The sequence below is a fragment of the Parus major genome, chromosome Z, assembly GCF_001522545.3.
Source record: "Parus major isolate Abel chromosome Z, Parus_major1.1, whole genome shotgun sequence".
In the NCBI taxonomy this organism is placed as follows: Eukaryota; Metazoa; Chordata; class Aves; order Passeriformes; family Paridae; genus Parus; species Parus major.
This window is the reverse complement of record NC_031799.1, coordinates 35,910,952-35,936,438: the sequence shown is the minus strand read 5'-3', so window position 1 is coordinate 35,936,438 and position 25,487 is coordinate 35,910,952. Positions and strand designations below refer to the sequence as shown.

At 34.2% G+C, this 25,487-nt stretch overlaps 1 protein-coding gene across 1 annotated transcript in view; it reads left to right on the top strand.

Annotated features, from left to right (window-relative positions):
- Positions 1-24,734, top strand: part of RASEF (RAS and EF-hand domain containing) — a 33,102-nt gene extending 8,368 nt beyond the window's left edge. The window contains exons 2-17 of the mRNA XM_015615273.3: positions 2,252-2,398; positions 3,184-3,274; positions 5,974-6,069; positions 6,743-6,820; positions 7,313-7,428; positions 8,177-8,245; positions 9,033-9,117; positions 10,057-10,148; positions 12,962-13,196; positions 14,173-14,310; positions 14,407-14,554; positions 15,469-15,550; positions 16,959-17,073; positions 17,941-18,060; positions 19,043-19,119; positions 20,178-24,734. Coding sequence (XP_015470759.1) covers positions 2,252-2,398; positions 3,184-3,274; positions 5,974-6,069; positions 6,743-6,820; positions 7,313-7,428; positions 8,177-8,245; positions 9,033-9,117; positions 10,057-10,148; positions 12,962-13,196; positions 14,173-14,310; positions 14,407-14,554; positions 15,469-15,550; positions 16,959-17,073; positions 17,941-18,060; positions 19,043-19,119; positions 20,178-20,286 — 1,798 coding nt within the window. The 3' untranslated portion in view covers positions 20,287-24,734. The remainder of the gene's footprint in view (positions 1-2,251; positions 2,399-3,183; positions 3,275-5,973; positions 6,070-6,742; positions 6,821-7,312; positions 7,429-8,176; positions 8,246-9,032; positions 9,118-10,056; positions 10,149-12,961; positions 13,197-14,172; positions 14,311-14,406; positions 14,555-15,468; positions 15,551-16,958; positions 17,074-17,940; positions 18,061-19,042; positions 19,120-20,177) is intronic.
- The last annotated feature ends 753 nt before the right edge of the window (positions 24,735-25,487 follow it).

Genomic DNA, 25,487 nt, shown 5'->3' with positions numbered 1-25,487 from the left:
TGGACAACTTGTGATCCACCAAGAGTTCCAGATCCTTCTCCACAGAGCAGCTCTGTAGGAGCAACCCCTGACCTGTGCTGGCACTTGGGGCTGCTCCTCCCCAGGTGCAGGACCTGACACCTGCCCTTGTTGAATCATTAAGTTTCTCTCTGCCCAACTCTCCAGCCTATCCAGGACCCATGGAATGGCAGCAGAACCTTCAGGTGGATCAGCCACTCCCTTGGTTTAGTGCCGTCAGCCAACTTGCTGGGGGTACATTCTATCCCTTCATGGGGTCATTGATAAACAGGGGGAACAAGAATGGTCCCATTATTGATCCCAGAGAATGCCACTGGCTGTTGGTCTCCAGGTGGATTCTGGAAACATCCTTAACAGTTTTTTGAATGCAAATCATTAATTGCATAAATATACATTTGATGAGTTCTTTAATGTTATATTATTTGTACAGAATTTGTAGCATCTGATGATTAGATAAATCTGTTCATTATCGCTCTTTGTGAACCTCAACATTACTCTGTTTAGAATACATTTTGAAAAAGAAGTTGTGTGCATACATTGAAAAATATTTAGCTTACTAAATACAAGTAAGCATTAGCCTTAGTAAAGGAAATCCTTTGCAAGACAGAGACACGTATGTACACAAAAATTTCTCAGGCATCAGTAAATCTTTTCTCTTTGTTCTGGTTTTATGTTTCTTTGTCTCAAAATGAATGTCAGCATTTCAGCTGGAAGCAAGTTTTACAGTATCCTGTAAGTAGTTAAATTGTTTAAAATGGAATTTGAGCTACAGTAACAGTTGTGGTACTGTTTTAGTAAAGTAAGTTAGACCTTCAGTGGAGAAATCACATACAAGAAGCAGAGTGCTGCAGCATTGATAATCAAAGTTGTGGAATTGCTTCAGGTGGGAAAAAATGAAGAGAAAATACATTGATTGTTGATGTCATGTGTATGGTGAAGGTTTTAAATAGCACTACCTCCACTGAAGATAGGAAAACTTTAACTGTCTAACAAGGAGGATTGTTTAACCAGAGTACAATCTTTCATTAGCAACAAAAAGTGGGTGATGAAAAATATATTGTGATGTTAGATATGATGCTAGACTTGAACTTGCAAAACATTATTTTTGGTTGTATTTCTGCTTCTGGTAAACATGTATTTCCTCATTACTGGCCTGCTTTCTCCACCTTTCTAGACTTGATCTTCTCTGTTCCTTTTTTTTTACATTCAGTTTTTAAGTTGTTGAATACTTGTTCATGTTCTAGCATATAGTCTATATCAGTCACATTCAGTTTTCCTTAGGACAACTAAATTCTGCTGCAGAATGTTTTCTGGTATGTTGCCTGAAGTAATCCAGGAGTTGGAACTTTTAACATGTAAAACAAAGGTTTGCATGGCATACCAGTAGCACGAACAGAAAGCAGTGCTATTTATGTATTAGACTTTATAACAGTGGTTTGGCTCTTACGCATTTTTCTTTTCTTTCCTTTTTTTTTTTTTTTTTTTTTTAATCTTGTAAAGGTTCTTTGCTCTGACAATGAAAAATGCAATCTATGTGAATGAGTCTAGATTAAATAGAAATCAGAATTTACTGTTCCTGCATTAAGGCAGCTTTTTAGTATGAATTTCAGGAAAACTTTCAACAACTAAAATACCTACAGAAATGTTTTCTTTCTTTATGAGAAATATCTGTAATTTTTCACATAAGAGTCACATGCAGTATTAAATTTTTATAACAACAAATTTATTTGTAGACCAGAATAATTTGTCTGAACTGAAGAGCTGTTTCTTCCTTTGCTTATAACTCACCTCCATCTGCCTCCTTTCCCTTTTAACTTAGGTAGTTGGCATTCATATCCATTTTCAATTTTATGCAACCTCCTTAAATCTTGGGTTTCTTCATGGATTATGATTAATGTTAGAGCAATCAAGAAACTTGATATTCATTATGGGTTACTTTGGTGGCATTCTCTTCTCTACACTGAGTAGAAGTAAAAAATATTTCATCAGGCAGTGTTTTTTTTTTTTTTTTTTTTTTCCAGAAGCTATATCAAAGTGGAGAAGTAGAAATGGTAATCATAATTTAAAAGAATTCAGACATGCTGTACTGAGTGTTCAAAGCCTTTGTCTAGCTTGCTAAATTTTAAAAATAGACAAAGAGGGGAATATCTTAATTTGTAGTAATTTTTTCAGACCTGTATTAGAGCATTGTTCCAAGTAAGTGCATTAAAATGCGCATCTCTCTCTTTTTCAGACAAGAGCAGGTCAGTGTTCTCTATCAGAACATACACATAGCAGAACCAAGATTAATCCAGCCATATGAGCATGTCATTAAGAACTTCATCCAAGAGATCAAGCTTCAAAGCATAGAGATGGAAACTCTGGCTGTAGCAGTAAAAAGGTACAGTGAACTGTGTTTCTAGTTCAGTTCTGCAGTTTCTTCTTATTTTTCTTTTCTCATGCTTCTTTTGATTAAAATACTGAGAGTTAATGCCAAAATACGCCATGCAGAATATTTCCGTAAACTGAGTTCTGAAGTTAATTCATATGCATACCCCTGTGCATAAGCACATATAGCAGCCTGCAGCGACTACCTGTTCATACTTTCGATAAAGTCTGGACCAAATTTTTGCAGATTCTATGGTTAGTTACATGCCTTAAAGCATTTTGACTCCTCTTGCTTGGCTGCAGCTTTGAGGTTTATCATACATGTCCACTATACTTTCATTTTAGAAATCATATTTTTGCTTCATGAGCTTCAAGGAGTGTATTTACCTGTTCTAACTACTTGGCAGTGTCAGTCTCACATCATAACTGGCAATACCAAACAGATTGTACAGAGATCTCATATGTGTGGGTTGATGCAAGTTGCTTTTGAAGTCTCTTCATACGATAACGAGAGGCATCTTTTATCTTGGTAACTTAATTTTAAAAATGCAGATGTGATGTATTTCATGCTAATCATCAGCTTGCAGCTATTATTTAAAATCTAATTTTCCTGTATCTTCAAAATAATTTGGAATTTAGGTTCCCAGCTGTACCAGTTTCAAGGTCTGGGCAATGTTAAGCTGTTTCCAAGTCTGTCTGTCTAATTTGTTTCAGTTGAGGTAGGCAGATGTCTTTCATACAGTGTTTCTTTCAAGCCAGAGGGAAATTCCTAAGAAAATATTTTCTTCTAAATTTTAGAGCTCAGGACAAAGCAGCAGTTCAACTCAGTGAGTTAGAGGAAGAGATGGAACTACGAATACAGGCTGCAGAACATAAAGTTAAAAAGGAAGTGAGTATTTTATATTTACAGAATTTCATAATTCCTGAACCCTCAGCGGTCTTAAGTAGGATTGATGGCCACGTGTGGTTTTGATCCTGATGGACTGACTCAAAGCTGCTGTAGGCAGGGCCTGGATAAAAAAACATATCCATATGAGTCGATCTGAGTGGACTTAACCATGAGTTAAAAAATGAATGATCGTAATGCTTTCCTAAAGAGGAATATCTGCTTAGGTATAATAAACCAAAAACAAAAAGTCTTTCCCTTTTGTGGAACACACTGGCCAAGAAGAATTTCTTTCTGAGACCAATATTGGAAACAAACTGGAGAAAATGATATTTCATCACTAAGGAACGCAATCTAGTTCTCCTGGTAGAAGAATTTATGTAGAATTTAATGATTAGATTATTTGGTCCCGCTTTGTATATCTGTCTGGAGTAGTGATCTTTCTTTCCTCCATTCTCCTGCAACTACATTTAAGAGACTTAAGAGAGGGTAACTGTGATAACAGTGTGTGATGGCCTGGGCCTCTCAAACTTCATGGGAAATTCTGTTTTTGATCTGCTCAGTTTTAGTTGTTGTTTCAACCCACTTACAAACTGTATGAAAAGGTGCAAAAATCCTCTTCTCTTACCCAGGGAGAGATACATTAGAGCCACATGTAACTGCATAATTCATGGGAGCAAGACCAGCTCCCTGCTTCATTTGGAATTCTACATGCATTTAGATAAGCCAAACTTTATATGGGCATAAGAATAACAGTTTGTGAAAGTTTCTAATGTGGACACAAGAAGTGCATTAGTTAAAACATATACTGTGGGTGTGATTATTGCTCATTAGGACACACAGTGTACTGAATAGCTATATGTATTTGCTATGGGTTCTTTCACCAGAGTATTTGCAGAACCAGAGGCAACAAAGTGCTGTCTGCCAACTTGCTGATTTAAAGTAGTTCACACTAATTGATATGTGAAGGTAAATGGTGTTCTGATAGATTTACTTCAAATAGCTTTTTTTTTAATACAAAACAGTCCTTCCACACCCTAAAAGCCTATTGTGTTTGTAGAAACAAAATATAATGGCATAAAAACTTTAAAGATATCACCCCTGCAAAAAAAAGTGTCTTAATATGTTTAACTAGTGGTAATGTAGCTCTTAGTAGAGATAAATTTTTACTCCAGAAAAGCTAAGCTGTTAACGTTTAGAAAACAAATACATTTTCTCTAAAAAATTATTGTTCTCAAAAAATGATAAATCCCTTAAAAAAAGCCCTGGATACTCTTTTTCACTGCTTTAAAAAGATGAGTGGGATATGTGTACGTGCTTTGAGAACAGTTACAGTTATGTAGTAGCATTATGCAAAAGTCGATCTTCTATGTATTATCTACATCTACTCTGTATTCTCAATCACTATGTGCATCTAGCCATAGGTATGAAAGATGGTCTGTTAACTTGTTTCTCACAAGGCTTTTTTCATTTTCACTCTCTGGTGCTCCCCGTAGCTCCTAGCTCCGCATACCGCACCTACTAAAACGCCCTGAGAGTAAATGTTAAGTTATTTACTTTGTGGGAATGTACTAAGCCATTAATCTTAATGTCTGTAATGAAGGCTATTGTTTGTCAGAGTGATCTCACTCATTCCACCGGGACACCTGCTTCTGCATAAGCCTATCCTGTATTTTGTTTCTTCAAGGGAAGCAAATAGTTACCAAACAATACTTTGGAGTCAATGTAGCTGGCAACAAGAGGGGAATCCAACTTAAGTTGATTACTTTGATTATTGTTTTAACACATGAATGTCAGTGTCACCCAGGGGAAATTCTAATTCTGAATACTAAGCAAAGTCCACATCTGCCTCTTCCATGTGACAACTCAACCTATCTCATTGGGTCCACTTGTCACTGCTGCATTCTGATTTCTTGTGTTGTGAAACTGAGGTCCCTGGGGATTGACTGGAGTGAGTGAAACCCACCAGTCTAGCACACTGCACACTATTCTTCTCATTGTGGTTGATGCAGCCTCTTTCCAAAATCTCTTTGTTTTGATTAAAATAAGTTCTAGAATGCTGTACTTGGTTTGATACTCAGACTGAGTACTAAATACAGATATCGGTATTTAGACTGAGCACCTGCACTGGTTTCAAACGGAGTGAGAAAATTAAACCTGCTCTAGTTGTATAATACATTTCCACCTTTTTACCCCCTCTGCTCCTTCCAGTAATAGAGGAAACATGGAAAAATTATGAACTAGAATTGCAGTTTATTGGAAAGCTGCAATAATCACAACATATTGATAATACAATGTATACAAGGGCAAGAGTTCTACCCAAAACAAAGGGCATTCACCACTGACTGTCTATGTGGACAGAACTGTAACCTTCCAACACTTGCAAGCAAAAAGATTAAAACATTAAAAAAGAAACAGAAGTAAAAAAGTAAGTGACATTAAGAATGTCAAGCACAGGAATAAAGAGTGAAAAACACTGAACAGATCTGTATCTTTGCTTTCATGCCACTATTTTATTTCTATGAGTGTTTCATAAGTGGACTTCAGTTACAGAATCAGACTCTCTGGTTCTTAAAGAAGGGACAGAATAGAAAGACACATTTGTCTAAGCGAAAAGTATGTGCTTTCCAAACTGATTAATGAATTTTTTAATAAACATTTCAAACCTGTCTCAACTTCTAATGAGATTAAAAATATTGCAGGAGAAGAAAAAAGCTGAAGAAGCACTGAATGAGCTGAAGCGCCAGTATGACGCTGAAGTTGGGGATCTTCAGGTGACAATAAAAAAACTTAAAATGGTGAGAGAGTTGAAGTCTGATAAGATTTTAACTGTTGTAAGAGGTTTTGACTTTATGAAATGCCTCCCTAAAAACAGATAATCATAATTGTATGATTATAATAGGGTTCTAATTTAATTTGTATTTGTAAATGGCAACTGTAGTGACATTTTGGGATATTTTGTAATACTGCTTAATTTTGATTTTGGTTTTTTGCTCTAAGTTTTACCAGAATTATAGCAACAAAAGTGGATGTATCTTTTGGGTTTTGTATTTAAAAGAACTTTAAGAACACTTAAAAGAACATTTGTAGAAATGGAAATTTCTCAAAGGAAACATGGGGGCTTCTTGTCCAAATACTACATAGCTGAGATAGTAATTTGTTTTTATTGTTTTTTTAAGTTAGTGTTTCTATCTTTTTTTATCATAATAGCTGTCTTTTTTGTCACTAGTTAGGAATGTTTTATACCTAAAGAGTGCGAAATGCATATCAATTTTCTAGGAAGCCAGAAATTTTTTGACATAATTCTGTCTGCTAGTACATTTGGAAAAACTCCTTAAGTTTTGAAAACTTTAGTATCTGTAAAACCTTTTAAGGATTATTTTTTGTGATTTCCATAAGGTTGTTTGTTTTGTTTTTTTTTAAATTAAAACAATCAAATACATTAACTGTGCAATTTTTTAATACTTCAAGCTGGAGGAGCAATCCAAAAATGTCAATCACAAGGAAGATGTAGTTGAACTGAAAAAGAGAATGCATGATATGTCACTGGTAAGAGATTATTATCATTAACATATTGATTTAGCCTCAATTTTAGTGTCTGCAGTACAGATTGTTGTTTTTGTGGGTATTCAGGTGTCCTGGGTTGATGTTATTTGGTTTGGTTTTTTTTACATTTGGTACTGGTAAGCTAGAAAGTAAACTTTTAAAGTTATGGGTAAGTGTATGTGGAGCTTTTAAGTTGAAAAAGTACCAGGTCAAATGTTTACACATTCTATGCAGGACATTTAGAAATATCTCGAGATGATGTAGTCCCATTTTTTTGTGACTGAATGGAAAAATAAAAGCTAAGAGGTTCTTGCATGTTAATTTTCTGACTTCTCTGTTCATTTAGTGTTCTTTTATTTTCTTTCCCTCTCTATGCCAAATTTGTAGTGTTTCATTTCTATTTAAATTCGATGGTTTTTATTCTATTATTATATCAATATTTTGTGGAGGTGACTATGACAGATAACATCTAACATCTTCCTTTTTATTTTGAAGGAAAATCAGAGACTTAAGAAAGATCTTTTAGAAGCGCAGACAAATATTGCTTTTCTACGGAGTGAATTGGATACCTTGAAGAGCGAGTATGCAGATCAGTCTTTGAACACTGAGAGGTAAGTTACTTCCACATGATAATATTTTCACCAGGGAAAAACCAAAATCTATTTTCTGATGTAAAAATTATGTATGGAGTTGGCAACTGTTATTTTTTAAATTTACCTTTAAGAGTAGGTACATATTTGACATCATGCTATCTATGCTGTTCACTTCTCTTGCTCTTGTTCTCTTGTTCTTTCAGGTTTCTGAAAGAGCAAGTTCTGGCTATGATGCAAACTCTCACAATCTTGCAAGAATATCCATTGATTTTAGTGGGACTTTTATTTTAGAAATAAAACAATAGTACAGCATCAGGCATTTTTTTTTCTTCCTGGCTTGCACTCACACGAGTATCATCTGTATGTGTATTAAGGAGAATAATTTTAGAAGCCTTTCATGTCTATCTTAACTTTTCGTTTTTCTGAAGTGAATGAAAACTACTTATTGTTACTCTTTTACAGGAGCATAAAACGCAGTTTCACTGTGTGGTTGTCTTCAGATAATACAAATTATATTTCAAGGGAAAAGGAGTTCCTATGGTTATTTTGTACATCTTTCATTTTTCATTCACAGTCTTTGTTGTGTTATAATTTCAAAGTTTAATGAAGTCACCAAGTGATCTTACTCTGCTTTAAACTGTTCTCAGTATATTTCAGCATAAATGTAAACTCTGCCAAAGGCAATATGGCAAAAATATAAGAATATCCTGTTAAATATAAGTTCATTTAAGTTTGGTGGTTTTGTTTGGTTGTTTTTTTTCCCCAGGGATCTAGAAATTATCCGAGAGTATACTGAAGACAGGGATAATCTGGAAAGACAAATTGAAATACTTCAGTAAGTTTTTACTAATTCAGTTTTTTATTGTCAAACTTTGTCCCAACATATTTGGGATAAATTTTTTTGTATGCAAACAATCAGGTTCAAATTTGGGAAAAAGTGCCTAGTGAAAATACTGAAGTGGCCTAAATTGACATAAAAGGTGTTTTCTCAGCTGTAATGAATGTTACTATGGTATGAACCATTACCACTTCAGTTGGTTTCTTTCCATTTATTTTCTTACTCCCACTAACTTTTATTTCTTTCTTACAAGCTGAATGCAATTTGAGTCTATCCATCCTGTCAGAAAAATTATTGCCTGACTCCTTTTTCTGTTGGCTTTGCTTCTCCAGTAACTCCCTGTCTTATTATTGTCTGGAAAGCACTAAGAGTGTACAGTATTATAAGTAAGTGCACAAGAAGGGTCACAATGAATAGATCTTTTTACATCCTTATTTAATTTCCTTATCCTAAACAAATTCTTTCTTTCAGGCAGATGAATTTTATTTGTCTTCAGAATCGCTTCAGCCATATTTAAAGGATAGTAGTTTTGTATATATATATATATTCACTGTATGAGTGAAAATGGCCTTCCTGGTCTGCCACTGAAGTGTAAAATTCACAGTGATTTTTTCAGATAATTTGAGTATCTATCAATATATTTCTAGTTTCATATTAGTCTTAGTTTTTAGTTAAAGAAAAAAAAAGGTCTTTTAGAAGTATTTTAAAATTTTTTATTTTTGAGAAGTTACATAGTTTTTCATGTTTTCTTTAGTTCTGCAAGTTAACTGTGTTTTCTTGTTAGATCAGCTAATAGAAAATTACATGACAGCAATGATGGTTTAAGAAGTGCACTTGAAAACAGCTTCAGCAAGTTCAACCGATCATTGGTATGTATTTATGATTTTGTTACATTGTCATAGAAGGTGTAAGAATTAGCACAGCAAATTTAAATTGGTACCTCAGTGGGTACTCAGAAAATTGAATTTTATTCAGAGGACTCACTGTGGGAATACTCTTGTGTAGTTTTGTTAGATTTTACTTTTATTTTGTTAAATAATGGAAGTTTTGTTAGTGCATAGGTGCTTCCTGAAAAAATAGTAACAATTTTTTTAATATGTTGTGATATTTAATGAGGTTAATAAAACAACAGTTTTTCTTGTGGTAAAGGAAATGTATTTGTGTTGTGTGTGGGAGTGGCCTACCATTGACAACACACTTACTCAGAAAAATGCTCTTATTAGTAGCAAGGTCTTACCCTAATTTGAACTTTTGTCCAGGCAAGTCACTGGGAAAATGAATAGCATGGACTACTGATACAGACCGTAGTCAGACCCTTTTGAACTCTCAGAACTACATTGCAGTCTCTTGTAACAAATGTCACCTGACATCCTCCAAACTAGAGAAAGAAAGGATTGAAAGAAAGAAGAAAACTACTCTACACTGTTTTTTTGCAATCCTGTGAAAACTGTTAAAACTCTTAAAACTGAGGAAAGCTAATGACAGTTCCCTTTTTTTTAGTAGTCAGCATGCCATGATCTAAATACCACTTTTCAAAACATAGTATTTCAGAGTTTTCAGGTGTAGTCAGTGTAATCATCCTGTTGGAATTCTGTAATCTTTTGTGGCTGAACTTGTCTAGTAGTTTCAGTATAAAGGCAGTGGTGAAGCCTAAATGCAATAGGTCATAGGCCTTCTGACCATCAGTCATATATAAAGTATGAAGTTTAACTAAATGTAAATAGATATAGATATATATAGATATAGATATATATATATATATATATAGATATAGATATAGATATATATTTATTATGTGTCTGTTACAGCGGTTAGCAAATACCTCACCAGGAAGTACCATTTCTAGAAGCAGTCCTAAATTTAATGGTGAACATTCTCCCTTAAACCCACGGTATGACAGGTAAGCCAGGCTTGGTTTTGTTAATTTGAAAATGACTTGTTTTAGAAGAGTAGATTGCTGTTAAGTAAGAGAGAATAGTTCTATCTAATTTAGAAGTAATGTCTGATCATAGCATGTGATCCAAAATATCCTGAAGTCAATAGGAATCTTCTTAATTACTTCAGAAAACTCAGGATAACAGTCTTCAGTGGAAGCCATAAACTTATGCAGAGTTCAGACAGCCTCCTGTGTGGTCTTGGCCTCTTTTGATTCTAGTTTGATTCTTAGTCTCTTTGTCTCCAAGAAACTATAAAACTCTTCTGAGGGCCTTTGTTAGCCTTTCTCTGTACTTGAAAAATAAAACATTTTTGGTTTTATCTTCAGCTCGTGTGTCTTTTTTCCCATGTAATAATTACGACAATTGTGGGCCTGATTCTTCAAAAGAATAAACCACCTCATCTCACACTGATGTGCAAGAGCAGTGAATGCACTTGAATATTAATGGGATAAGAGTACAAAATCTGTAACCAGTGACCATCTAAATGCAATTAGATGGTCAGACGTGTTTATTTTGGTAGTTACTGGATACAAATCATTGATCAGAACTTCCTGTCATCATTTCAGAGACTCAATGAAGACAGTGGTTATTGGAGGCAACCCTGAGTGTTGTCAATCATACTATGCTGTCATACTTGGTTTTTTAGAAGTTAGATCCATCAGCAAAAATGTGTTTGCTCAATTGATAGATTATTTTCTGTTTTGTTTTTTTTTTTTTCTTTCAGTTGTCCAAACCACAAAATAGAGAATCTCTAATAGAGGTTTTAGTAGTCTGACTTTTACATTTTTACCTGGAAGAAAAATATCTGGATTGGACTTAAATTGACTTCTGCTTCACACTTATAATATCCCCATTCATTCAGTAGCGTCATTCTTATTCTGTTGTCTCTATGTGAGATGTAAAGTTTTGGTTGTCACAAGCTGTTTCCTTTTTCTGAATGCACATAAAGCCAATTCCCTATTTCTGGACCCTGTGCAAATTTTTAGAGGCATCCACTCTTAAGCTGCATATTACATTCAATAATTTTATGAGGGAGTAACTAAAACCTCTCTGGAGGTTTAGTTATATTGTTCTCTATGAATATTTATTAGTACCTGCCACATATGCAATCCTTGTGTTTCCACAAAATTGAGAAATACAAGCTACTTTAGAAGAAAGTTTATGTGGTAGGAGTAAAGCTTGATCTGAACATGTGTGACTTGCTAGTGTCAAAAGACAGAAAGAGATGTGACTGTCCCAAAACCTGTTTGTTTTCAGCACTTTATTTATGACAACAGATCAGCATTAAGAGCTATTGGTTTGCATACTAACATGTTTTAAGCAATTTGTTCTAAAAGGTTAGATTTTTTATTTTTCTCATCTGTAAGATTCATCTTGGTCTAACTTGCTTTAAGCATATATGAAATTCCCAGCATTGAATTCATGGCTCAGTGAAGTTGAAAATTACCTACTAAATAGCTTTATTTCAGGGAATGCCTAACAAGCTTAACTTTATTGTAGCATGCACTCTTCCTCAGTATTTCAGTGACTTGGTATAGGCATGAATACCAAGAACATGTATGCTTTGATACCATACCGCAAAGATCACATGCATTCATGTGATTATTCGTTAGCATGAAGGGGTGTAATTTAGATGGCTCTGAATGCTACTGCATGGGACAATGATGCCACTGTCACCCCCATTAGCATTAGTTGCAAGGAGGTATTTGATTCAGTAGCAACTCCGTAATTTGGTGATTTTCCCTAGTGTACTCTCCTGTATTGTGCCATCACAGGGGAGCCCCTCTGGGAGCAAGCTGTTATTGCAAGGATTGATGCTGACCTTGTCTGGTTTTCAGACCAGAACTGCAGTTCAGTGCATCACATCCATTCCCAAGAGGGCTAAACCACACCCTCTCTTCTCTGCTGTGATTTGGAGACATTTACTGCCTCACTTTAGTTGATGCCTGTCCCTGTCTTGCTGAAGGAGCATGATAATGATTGTAGCCATTGTAACCTTTTTTTATAAGACGATGTACTCTATTAAACTTTCCTTTTCTGTGGTTTTATTTCCATAAATAAAACCTTTTATTTTTTTTTTCTGTAAGACATATTGGCATTGCAGCATTCACTAAAACATTTATATATATTACAATATCCAGAATGAAAAACAAAACAAAACAAAACAAAAACCTTTGAAGGAAGGTTAAGGGAAAAGAGAGGAATTCAGTGTAAAAGTTTAGCTTTTGCATAGTGTACCAAGCTGTAAGAAAGTTTTTTAGTAACTTCTTCCACCATTACTGATCTTCTGAACTTGGCTGCTCCCTCTTCTATATTTATACCTGTTTCTTGTTGGCATGTGTGCCTCTGTGAGAAAATGCATTCATTTAGATGAGATACAGCATGTCAGGGTTGTTTTCTGTCTTAGAATAGGCCAAAATAAGCTAAAACATCATATGTATTTTTCTAATGTCTTCATAGTAGCTCACTTTCTGAATTTTTTTTTAGATAGGCTTTTTTAAATTAACAAATAGTCATAATTACTGGGACTTGGAAAATCATCATTGGTAACATAGATTAAAAAACTTATTCTGAGCATCCCAAGACATATCATTGAGAAAGAAATTCTTTGTAAAGCCAAGATAGGGACTGACATATGTCTTAAACTTAACATTAACTTTTCTAGGAATTGTCTATTCCAGAAGGGCTCAGATTTTGCTGGGGAGAGCAATCATTTATTACTGGAATTTATTATGTGGAATAATTTTTTTTTCCCCCTCCAATATTTTCTTATTAGGTCGTCTCATTCGTCTTGTGTCGATGAAGATTATGATTCTTTAGCCCTTTGTGATCCAATGCAAAGGATAAACTGTGAAGTTGACAGCTTACCTGAGAGCTGTTTTGACAGTGGTTTGTCTACTCTGAGAGATTCAAATGAGTATGATTCAGAAGTGGAATATAGGCATCAGAGGATTTTTCAAAGGTCACAGTGTATGCAAGAAGGCTTTGGTGGTGATGCTTCTGATACAGATGTAAGTTCCAGATTTACTCCTCTGAGAAAGGCATTTGATTGGAGATGAAGTTAGCTTCCTGTTTTTAAAACAAAATGCATCTTTGTTTGCAGGCCAGTTAAAAGTAAATATTTGGGTTGTGCACATTTAAATTAATTTGTGAAAACTTTTTTGAGAATGTATAAATAATTCTCATTTTGTTTTTACATTTTTTGATACATTTTTCAGGTAATAACTTAATTTTTGAAGTTTATGTGGTTTTTGAAGGTTGTTAAAACTGTATGTAGAAAAGAGCTAATTTTCTAATGATAAAAAAGCAGATAGAAGTAAAATAGGTTTCCATTCACTTCCTCTCAGTACACACATTGATTTATAGGCTAAGTCTTGGAGAATTAAAAAATCTAAGAAGTTACTGTGTCCCTTTTATTGTTACTAATATTTAAAGAGTTACTGAGGACTACATAGCAAAAATAGCAACAAGCACAGCAGAATATGTGGGTTTTTTTTTTTTAAGGTAAACAGTTTGCTGTGCATTTAGTAGACATTAATCTCTGTGGAGACTTTGCTATGAATAATGTTGATTATTCATAGCTATGCTCTACTTAATTTAGCTTGAGTAGTAATAGCATAGAGAGTAACGTCTTTGGGGAAATTCTTAATGTTTGCAAAATAAGCTTTGAAATGAAGTGTTGTCACAATTGTTTATTGTGACTATGTTTTAAGTCAAAATTTTCGTATAGAAATTAATTTGCTCAATTAGAGTACTGAAAGAATGGATGCCAAACAATAAAAATGTTAAAAGACAAAATGTAGATTATAGTAAACAGCAAAAATGAATGAGGACAGATTAATCACGGTAGTTTGATTAGAATTGCACAGCTGTATCTGGTCATTCATCTCTGTTTAATTCAAACTGCTAAAATGTTTTAATCAGTCTTAGCTGTGCCTTTCCAAAGAAGCATACTTTCCTCACCAGAGAACTAACTCATACTTTCAGGTTCCAGAGATCAGGGATGAAGAAGCATACAGTCCTGCTAACAGCCCTGCAGTTTTAGACTGGAAACCCTCACGACCAGTTAGTCGAAGCAGCTCAGTTGCTTCAACAAGGAGACACATATCTGCTCTCACCCCTCAGGTAACCAGTTCTTCAGGGGAAAAATGGAAGATTTTCCATTCCATTTCCAAAGTGGTGGGTTTTTTTATATTATAGAGGGATTCTTTTTATTTTCAGTCAGATGCAACTGAATTCGCTCCAAAATACACCAGTTCAGAGAAGGCTTACAAGATTGTTCTTGCTGGAGATGCAGCAGTGGGAAAATCCAGTTTTCTTATGAGACTTTGCAAGAATGAATTTCGAGGCAATACCAGTGCGACTCTGGGTATAGTTGGTGTTCTTAATATATTTAAATGACTTTCATTGTGATTTTGCAGTGAAGTGGGTGATAAGCTTGCCTTTGTGATTGCTTCCTAGAGTTTTCTCGATATACACACGCAGTTTCTCATGCAGGCTGTGCGATCTAATTGAGTACTAAAGCTTAGTAATAATACTTATTTTTAGTGGACAGTAGGGTACTGGCCTAATTTAGTTTTTCTTTACAAAGCCTCTTTCTGAACACCACAAAGCACCAGAGAAGGAATGTCATTGTAAGGAACTTTCAGTGTGTGTGTGAACTTTTCTTCGTTTTTCATTGCTTTCTTGTTTTCCCAATACTTCCCTCTTTCCTTAGTTTTTTATACTATCCTTTGATGTCTTTCCATTTTTTGTTGTGATTTCTTCAAAGTGTTATTGAAACTTTGGTTTAAATGCTGCTAGAGGATTTGTGACTGACTTCTTGTATATATTAGTATAGTTGTCATCTAACAAACTTAAGTGTTAATGGTTCCAAAGACTGAATTTTGTCTTCCAATCAAATCATACTTATATGTTTGTTTTATTTCCTCTCGTCAGGAGTTCTGTTCTAATTTATCTTTTTCTTCCTTTGTATTTGAAATCAAGTTTTTTATAAAACAATTTAATTTCTTCGATAAAACTGTTTGGCCAAATTTAAGTAGTGAGAGATCTTATTTGTTGTCCAGAAGGCAATTTGTATCAATTCTTCTGGGAAAAGACAAATACATTCAGGGGATTATTGCAGCTCAGAAGTATGTGCATGACTGACTGAAATCTCACAACCTATTAAAAGAGATTAATTTTGGAAAAACTGTTGTAGATAGTCTCTACCTTTTAATTTCTGTAGGCTCTTTAAGATTATTGGTGCTTTTTTTTTTAGATTATACACATGATTCTTTTCAGGTGTGGATTTTCAAATGAAAAGACTAATTGTTGATGGAGAACCTACAGTGCTACAACTGTGGGACACAGCTGGGCAGGAGAGGTTAGTGATGCTCTGCACTTACTTAATTTGAATTATTTTGTTTGTAAAAGTGATTTGCCTTTTTTCATCTAGCAGAAAAAAATCCTATTAATTGTATTGTCCACATGTAAATATCCTTAAACAGATGCAATTTTTCTCTGCTGAGACCTCAAGACAGGTGGAATGTTTGTTCCAAGACAAACCAAGACAGGTTTGAATGTTAGCTTTGGTGATGCTTGAGGTAATCTTTTCTCGGCATAGAAAGAAATAGTTGAGGTTCACCACAGGATTAATTGATTGAATCCATGTGTCCCTCCTTGGCAATACTAAATGATGGAGTAGATGCACATGGTTTCCTCAGTTTTTAGTCTTTAGCTTTCTTTGTTCTTATACACCTGTATTTTTAAGCAAGTTTTTTCTTCGAGATTCCCTTCCCTTCCTTTCCATCTCCTGTTCTTTCCTTGAAAATCTTGGTCCTGATTTGCATTGTACCTAATATATAAAAACTTCTTTCCAAAGACTTTGGAATTTTGCCAAAAATATCTTTGCATATTGCTGAATTTGTATTTAAGGTTCTTCAAAATATTGTGTAAAGTTTCCTCAACATCCTATGACATCTTTACTTGAGAGCCATTACTTCTTTACCAACAGCTTTTAAGGCTCATTAAGAGGTTGGGTTCAGTGCCATGGAAGTCAGTTCAGTATGTTCATTGACCAAGATTTGTGTTGGGCTGTATGAATGATCCAGCCAGTCTCCTCCCATGTAAAAAATTTGTGAAGAATATTTTAGTATCCAGTGTAAATACCTAGTTTATTTAGGTATTGGTTGAGTAGATTGTATGAAGTTCCTGACAAAGATGACTGTAATTGATCATGAAGTCCTGGAATAATTTCATTGCATTTCTCTTTTTCAAAGGAAGTAAAGTGAGCCAATCAATTTAGGAAGTTAATTGTAGGTGGATCATAGAATCATAGAAACATTAAGGTTGGGAAAGACCTCCAAGCTCATGGGGTCCAGCTGTTAACCTTGTACTGCTGTGTTTACCACTAAAATATGTCCCAGGGTGCCACATCCATACATGCCTGTTCAACACTTCCAGGAATGAAGATTCTGCCACTTCCCCATGACAACTCCTTCTAATGCCTGAGCACCCTTCTAAAGAAGAAATTTTTCTTATTATGTAACCTAAACCTCCCCTGGCAGATTGTTTTGATATACAAACTATTCACTGTTGTTTAGGACAGAATCCCACTGATCCTTAGGGAGCATTTGTAGACCTGCATCAGCAGTTTTCAAGAATTCATTGTATTATATGGAGAGAATTGCACTCAGTAGTGAAATTAAATAATGCTGTGTTCTTAATGATGTTAAACTGAACTATTATTTGATAATGTGGCCTTATGCAAATACTTTCTTTTTTTCTGAAAGATTTCGAAGTATTGCTAAATCATACTTCAGAAGAGCAGATGGTGTCTTACTACTATATGATGTAACATGTGAAAAAAGCTTTATTAATGTGAGAGAATGGGTGGATATGATTGAGGTAAGACCCTTACATATATACAACTTAGAAACTATGTTTCACTGCATTGTTAGCCTTATTATTTACAAAATTATAATAAATGTAAATTGTAATTATCCGGACTGGAGGCTGTCATTGAAATAAAAGCTTCACAGAAGTCCTAAATGTATCCTGACATACTCAGTTAGAATTCACACTGATACATCTTCTTGTGTTAAAGGATGTTGTGTAATGACACTCTTTCAATTCATTTCCTTCTGAAATGAATGTGGCAGCACATTTCAGATACCTTCTTGTGGATGGCTTGAATATTCCTTGGAGTCTTTGCGTTTTAAACCAATATATTAGATTCTATATTATTAATTCAATAAATTAGCTATAGCTCAAGCGAAATTTTCAATATTTCTTTCCACTTGTACTTATTTTTTATTTGAATGTGAATCAGCATTTAGAGCAAGGGGTTTTTCTCTTGTGATGGGGATGCTTGATAAGAGGGAAAGTGGCAAGCAAAATATTTACTTCATCTTCTGTGAAAGTATTTTCTTTTAGTCATGGTATAGGAGTTGGTTACTTTTCTCTTAATAATTTTGTCATACAGCATTTGGATGAGTAACCAATTCCATTAGAGTAACTTAACATATTAAATTCCTTTTTGGGAAACAAGGCTTACAGGAATGGAAGCACATCTTTGCAGGCTGATAGTTAAGCCAACTGCTTACATTTTGAGTGGTTTATGAAAAGTTCTCAGCATGGCTTTCATAACTTATCAGTTTTTTTCTACTAGTGTGGAAGATGTTACAGAAAGGAAATTGTTGAGACATTATGATGTTAGCCACTTCTTTGTATTCTGAGTGTTCTAGCAATAAGGAAATAAAATTCTCTTTACAGGATGCAACTCACGAGAATATTCCAATTATGATGGTTGGAAACAAGGCAGATCTCCGTCAAGATGTTACAGAACAAGGGCAGAAGTGTGTGCCTATAAACTATGGAGAAAAGCTGGCTATGGTAAGGTCCAAGCGTACCTCATTAGTATAAAATGGTCTTAGGAATTTTAATCTGAGAACCATGTGAGAAACTAGTAAACAAAAGTAATTTTCTGCTCATTTGTCCAAGTCAAGTGATGAGGATTCATGGATACTTTACATTAAACTATTGTGTTTTGATGGTGTTTGCTAACATCTCAGTGTCTACTGAGCTGAACTTCATTATTGGCTGTGAAAGGCTTCTCAGTCTTTTTTTGTAAATAGTGAATGGACGGAAGACTTGAGTTTTTCTGCTGCCAAATAGAAGTTGCCAGTTCAAATATGAGGCACACTGTTGACTGATTTGTGTCTGTCCAGATTGTGTGGAGTGTTCTCTTCAAGAGACTCTCTTGTATTCCTGTCACTTGTGCAGAAAATAAAAAGGATTTCTCTGCTATAAATAGAAGCATGCACAAAGTTTTTTTTGCATGTATTAATGTGGGTTAAAAGAGATGCACAAACCCCATATCTTGTAGAATAATAGGAAGAGTATTAAGGGTCTTGAGTGGCTGAGTGCTTGCATGATTGATTGATTATACTGGGGCAGGTATCATGTGTGTTGCTTTTGGAATGTTTTTTGGTTAACCTACAATAACCAGATGCTATAGTTACAGCAGCTAGCAAGTTAAATTAAGCAACCTGTCCTGGCAACTTTTGTGCTATTTTGCAGTCTGGTGCACAAGAAGGTTGAGTTTGGTCATTAAGCTTATAATATGGCTTTTATTCAGTTTATTAATTCAGAATATACTGATTATAAACCAGAAATAATTAAAAAACAATTACTGTTTTATTTCACAGTACTAAAGAGAATGTGCTGGACAATAAAGAACACTAGAAGAAATCCTGTTCATTTAACTGTACTGTCATTCTTTGTGTAATTCAGGAAACAATCTGTAATTATATGTACCCATTCACCTGGGAACCATCTCAGATCAGATAGCTTAACATTTTATTTTTACTCACAGACTTATAATGCGCTATTCTGTGAAACAAGTGCTAAAGATGGATCTAATATTGTAGAAGCAGTTCTTCATCTTGCCCGGTAAGTAACTGTGTTTCTATTTTCACCGAAACACATCTGAGTATATTTTATAAAAAAGGACATTGTATGTGACTATATATATATGAAGATACACACATAGTTTTAAAATTGTACCAATGTTAACAAAAATTTAAAAGAATACTCTGTGAAATCATTATAGATAAGTGCAAGATGGGATATATTCTCAGTTTAATGAAGTAAATTTTTTTCTTGAAAATGTTACAAAGCTCTCTCAATGATTAATATTTAAACCAGGACTCAGTTGCAGAGCCCACAACTTTAAGACCAGTTTGCTGAATGAATTGTAATTTTAATTGTGCATGCACATTTCTTAACTCTTTCATAATTTATTTTGAAATGTATTAATTCTATGTGTAATTATTTTTTAGTTCTTTCACACATATTAATATGTATTCATTTTTATTACTGACCATTCTAATTACACATATTTTCTTTGATGAGCCCATCTCTAATTTACAAGATAGAAATTCTGTTTGTGTTCATTTAGCACCCTGGTATTTCTGTGATAGTATATGAGCCAAATATTACAATTCTACTACCTTCTCAAACTATTTCTGGTGAAAGTATAATTTTGAAAGGTGGTTGGTCTGTAACCATAACCAGTCATATGTGCATAGCTTTTAAGTCTTCATTTTTAAAAAACATCCAAAAATATGCATTTTTTCTATGAAAGTAAATTTATACTTGAAACTGAGGTTATTTGGTTTTATACTTAGAGCTATAAGCATGCTCTTTTTCTATGGTAAAACACTGAAGCAAATAAAAAAACTTCTCAAAAGAAAATGGAAGATAAATCAGACCATGGGGGAGTTATTAGATATTAAAAAAATATATTTTTATCACTATAAATTGTATAGAAACATCAATATGATTCTCAAATTGGAAACTTGTGAGACATGTTGATTCTGTGCTAATTTGCACTGTATTAGCCATGCAATGGATGGTGATGAACTCTGCAACATGCAGGGGAAAAATAGAAGAGTGAACATGAATAGAAATATGTTAATTGAGTGCAATTTTTTTTGTTTTTTTTACAGCGAGGTGCGAAAGCGAAGTGATAATCAAGATGATACAAGATCAGTAACCAGCCTGGCTGGGACACCTGTCAAAAAGTCGGCACTCATGAAAAACTGTTGTAATGTTTAAATGACAGATAATTTTCCTTAACTAAATAACTTGCATATTTAAAAAAACCCAAGCCAACAACCAAACCAAAATACTTCAGTAGTGTTTTCTTTTTATGGATTTATAAATTTGTATATTTAGAAGCTACACATAATGTTCAAAATCCAGACTCTACTTTCTACTCATTCAAATTTGTGAAATTACTTCACCCCATAGACTCTGGTTTCACTTTTCTTAAGTAATATAATTCAGTGCAATGAGCTCAGAATCAGTGCTACAGTAGCCACTGCGTACAATATTGTAATATATATTATTGTCTCTACCTGCATGTTTCTTTATGGCCTCAGTATTTCTTATATACAGAATTTTGTAATATCCAATATCACTCACAGGTAAACAAAAAATTACAGCTACAGTTAGTTTAATCTCTTTTTGATCATGTCTGCTTATCTAGTTTTTGACAGTCCTAAGTATATGTTGATTAAACTTCTCTTAAGAAAACTCCAAGCCATTGCATGTTGCCTAGGTCCAAGTAATTCCTTCTTTAGGGGAACCAGCATGGTCTTTGTCAGAAGACAATGGTAGGTGCATATGGTGTTCTGTTGTAGTTCCTCAAAAGTTGGCTAGTTAGAATGTATTTCATTTTGAGTGTTGGGGTTTGACTAAGAACTGAGAAGTAAACTTTACATCTGATCCTACACAGCTCAGATTGAAAGAAACATTTGTCTGGACAGTTCAAAATTCCAGAGAGAATGTAACATCTGTGATATGTAGGATTGCTGAAATGACTCATGATCCAATATCTATGTGCCTGTTTAGAATAGATCATTATTGTTACTACAGAGCTATACGAGTTGTACTGTCTCCCTTGTTTTTAAAAAGATCTTCTATTCAATCAGTAATTGAAGGATTGTAATAGTACATAGGAGTCAGATTTAATAGATATTTTAATGCATTTTTTGTAAGTTTTAAATCAGCCAGGTGAAAGAATTACTGCACATGCACAAGCATTTGTATAAATTTTTTATTAAAAGAGAACCCTGGAATGAACAGCAATCACCTTAATAAGAATTTCTTTATCTGATTTTAGAAAAATTATGAGAAACTTTCAAGGGGGTGGTAGCTTTAGGTGTCAGGATCTCTAAACACTGAGTTATTATTGCTTAAAATAGTTCCCAAGAGTTCCATAGTGTAGTAAAAAATTTTGGGCATTTATACAGTTAGCAGTCAAAACAACTTTCACAGATTTTGATCAAAATAGGATAGGACATTTTCAGAGCCAGCAAACTGTTGTCTCCTCTGTTTCCTTTAATAAAACATCTCCAGGCTGAAACCTAGTTCAGTAAATGAAACTCAAAGTTTTATCAATTTATGGAAAACCCATATGCATAGCAGCTGTTTGCTGCATTTTATCACCACTATGTGTAAACAGCCTGTACTGTGTCATCTCTTGTATAAAATACGGGGTCTGAGAAACGGGATGGTTGATAATTTACGAAAAAGAAAAAAGGTTTGAACTAGGAAAAGTGTTGGTTTTAGGCATCCTTTCAAACTTGTAATCAGAGCAGCTAATCCGTGGGTAATTATCAGAAAAAAATTTCACAAGAGAGAGAAATCTAATGCCAGAATGAATAAAACATTTGATTTCACTGTATAATCAATACATTATACATTATACTATTATGATCATACAATATAATGTATGATCATAATAGTTCAGATAGTTAGCCCTAGAAGACAAAACATGTTTGATGAGGTTTTTTTGAAGTACTAAGAAACTTCATTACCTACCTAATTCCATGCAGGAGATTTCAGGGTTGTGGCATCTTCCCACACAGCAGCACAGGAGGCCTCACTGTAGTTCTGAGACTTATCTGAAGCAGATAGCAGGGAATGCAGGACACTCAGGTGTATTAGGAATATCCCTAATGACATACATATTGTTTGCTGTTAATCCTGTATTATTAAAAAAAAATTTAAAAAAAAAAAATACAGCTTCAGTTAGCTTCTTTGAGGAGAAAAGCCAAATTTAACCTACTGCATTGATGAGATGTTGACTACGAATTTATAACAGTTTTCCCACATTATATCATGTGCTGCTAATAACAAGAATTTCTCTATAAACTTGGTGACTTCCCTTTCCTTATCTGTAGATCTCCCTTGGCCTTCTCTCCACCAGTGTAACTACATCAGGAGTATCTCTTGCAAAGGATCTCTGGGTTCCACATCCCAGAATTAGCGGAATGTGTGCATGTGTAGTAATTGCTTTCGTATCTACTATTTTTATCATGCAGATGGTGCCAGGTGAATATATATGTTTGTAGAGAGGCTGGTTGAAGAATGTGAGTTCAGGGACCTGCCTTCACACCAGTTTTTCCTTGTCTCCAGGCCACTGATGTTTTGGGTACTTTTGTTTTTCATTTATTTTGATAAACAAAATCTATCCTATGTTATTTAGCCAAATTATGTAGCCTAAATCCATTTATTAAGTTCTGTAAATTTTTTGTGTCATGTAAAGCAACTTTAATTAGAAGCAGTGTTGTTTCCTAAATAAGATGCAGGTTGAAGGTTGTTAGCTGTTAACAAAGTTTTACCTTGGGGTAAATTTATGATCAATGTCTAGATGACAGAAAAAGCACTGTTAAATGGGGATATAGCTGTAGCTCAGTTGGAGCTCATCTTAGAAATTCTGTGATGGTCAGCTTCATCATGTCTTGTACTCTCACAAAATACCATGTTGAATTAATGTTAAAGCAAAAGAACTTGGAAAAATATTTAAATCTAGAAATTAAAGCATGTATTTATACATGGAAATAATGAATGCATAAATTTTCCTGTTGTTTTACTTTAAAAGGTTACCTTGTCTTCAGCCTAAGAGGTAAAATGGCAAACATCAGTTTTATGCTCTGACATGGTTGCACTATTGTCCTTTGAATGTTTTTATGGTTTTGTTTAGTATATAAGAGCTATTCATTTAATCGCACAAATTTATTTTTTTAGTAAGTGGAAGTGTTCCCTTAATACATGTATTTATTTGAAAAGGAAAGGTCTTTTATGTTTTTCCTCATGATCTGTAAATAAACTATTTTTATTCAGTTGATATGGAAACCTTATTTTATCCTGTATTTTTGACCCTTTTTAATTGTAATTTATTACACATTTCTAAGGCAATAATTTCTGTGACACACGCCAAAAATGTTTTGATCACGTAAATTCTTGAAACCACTTTGTGCCTGTTTAGCATATATTAGTGGCTTCATTAGACAAACTGCAGTTTCTAAGTTCTGTTATGGCCTTACATGGCTTAAGTATTTTTCTATGTAACTACTTTTGCATTGATTAGAAAATCCTCTGTTAGGAAAAGAAAAGTTACAGTTATAAATCTGTATAAGATGCTAAAATGTAGTTTAAGGAAAATACCTATAGGTCAGTCCTGCAAGGAACATCATTTAGCTCTGCATACATGCAGATCTCCAAATAAAGTAATGGCTTCTGTGCTAGTGCATGCAATCCACATATATATATCCTTTTAAGGAGATTTTCTTATTTTTCCCCTATCCACTGCTATATGGCAATGGTAGGGTATCATTTTAGGTAAAAATACTGCAGTCAGTGATCCCCAGTTCATAAACCAAAGGGAGAAATAAATTCATGCAGTGATGGTACTTCATTAAATTATAAAGAAACATATTTTCAAGGTGTTTCTAGCTGTGTTAGGTAATTATAAAAATGGACCAATCTCTCATGTAAACTTCCAATGGTCTTTACCACTACCTCTGCCAGACTTGATATATCATGCAATTCTCTCTAACCCTGTCCTAGGCTACTTATGGATTCAGGAAGGTTTTTAGAGTACCAATTATTTTATTATTTATCTTCCACTTCCATGGTATTACTGTCAGTCCTAATCCTTTCTTATTGGTCTCCTTAGGACTAGTAATATCAATATTTGTAATTACTAATTTTTTTAAACTGTCTCTTATTTTGAAAAAAACTTCCTGTTAAAGAAAATATGATTCAATATATAAAGTGTTACTGAATTTATACAAATAAGTTCTTTCTCTACAATTCTGCTCCTTGAGTTACGGCCTCAGATAGCTGGACTAATAGGAAATTAGTCATTAATTGGTTGAGTAACAAATAAAACCAAGCTATGGAGTTTTCCCACTGAATATAAAAGGAAGTATGTGAAATATAAGTGTATTTTCATAGTAGTATGAGTAAGAACTTGTGCCCATTGTATATTCATCTTTCAATGAAAGTCTGTATATTCTATAAATAAGGTTCTAAATTGTGAAAAGTTTTTTAAAATTTTACACCGTTTACTGGTAAAACTGGATTGAGTGCAGCTTGTTCCTTCTTAAAACAAATGATCACTTCATTTACTGTAAGTTTGTATATATATGTTTAAAACTGACACCTTTCCTGTATTACAAATTACTGTATAATAAAATAAGCCTCAATAGCCATTTTCCTTCAGTGTGTTTTCTTTTTGTCAGTGCTTATGAACAGCAGTCCAACATCTGTGACCTGTCAGCTTAATGTTGTTATGGTTCACCAACTTCTGCAGCCACTGCATGCAAGAATGATGCAACCAACCACTGGTATATGGCTGCCTCCAAAGTTTTAGCCTCAGTGAACATCATCAGCTTTGAGCTGAGAGATGTCCCTCGCTGTGATTCTCAAATAAATCTTGATCTACTTCTTTACAGAGATGCTTTAGCCATGCTGTCTCTAACCACTAAGATGTGATTTTGGTAAAGTAAGAAAGAAAATAAGGTAAGTAGCCCAGAATAACCAGTCTCTTGCAAATATGCTATATATAGCACTCTAGGCATCAAGCAAAAAATAGGGGTACATATATCAAAGACAAAAAAATGCCACTAAATACAAATTAAAAGCTGCATCAGGTAAAACTGGCCAATTTAAATGTTACCATGGAATCACAAAATCATGTAAGTTAGAAAAGACCTCCAAGGCTGAGTTCATCAGGTAAGACCAAGTCCTGTTCTAAGCTCACACATGACTTCACTAGTGATTGGATCTGGAATTGCATGAATGTGTGCTGCTTTCTGAAACAGTGCAGTAAGCCGTGGAAGAATGGGATGGGGGTGAGGAGTGTCACTCTTGAAATGACCTTTTCAAAACCCGATTTCTTTTCGAATGCAAAGATACTAAGACATCAAATTTAATTTTCATGTTCCTTTTGCTCTTCAGGTATT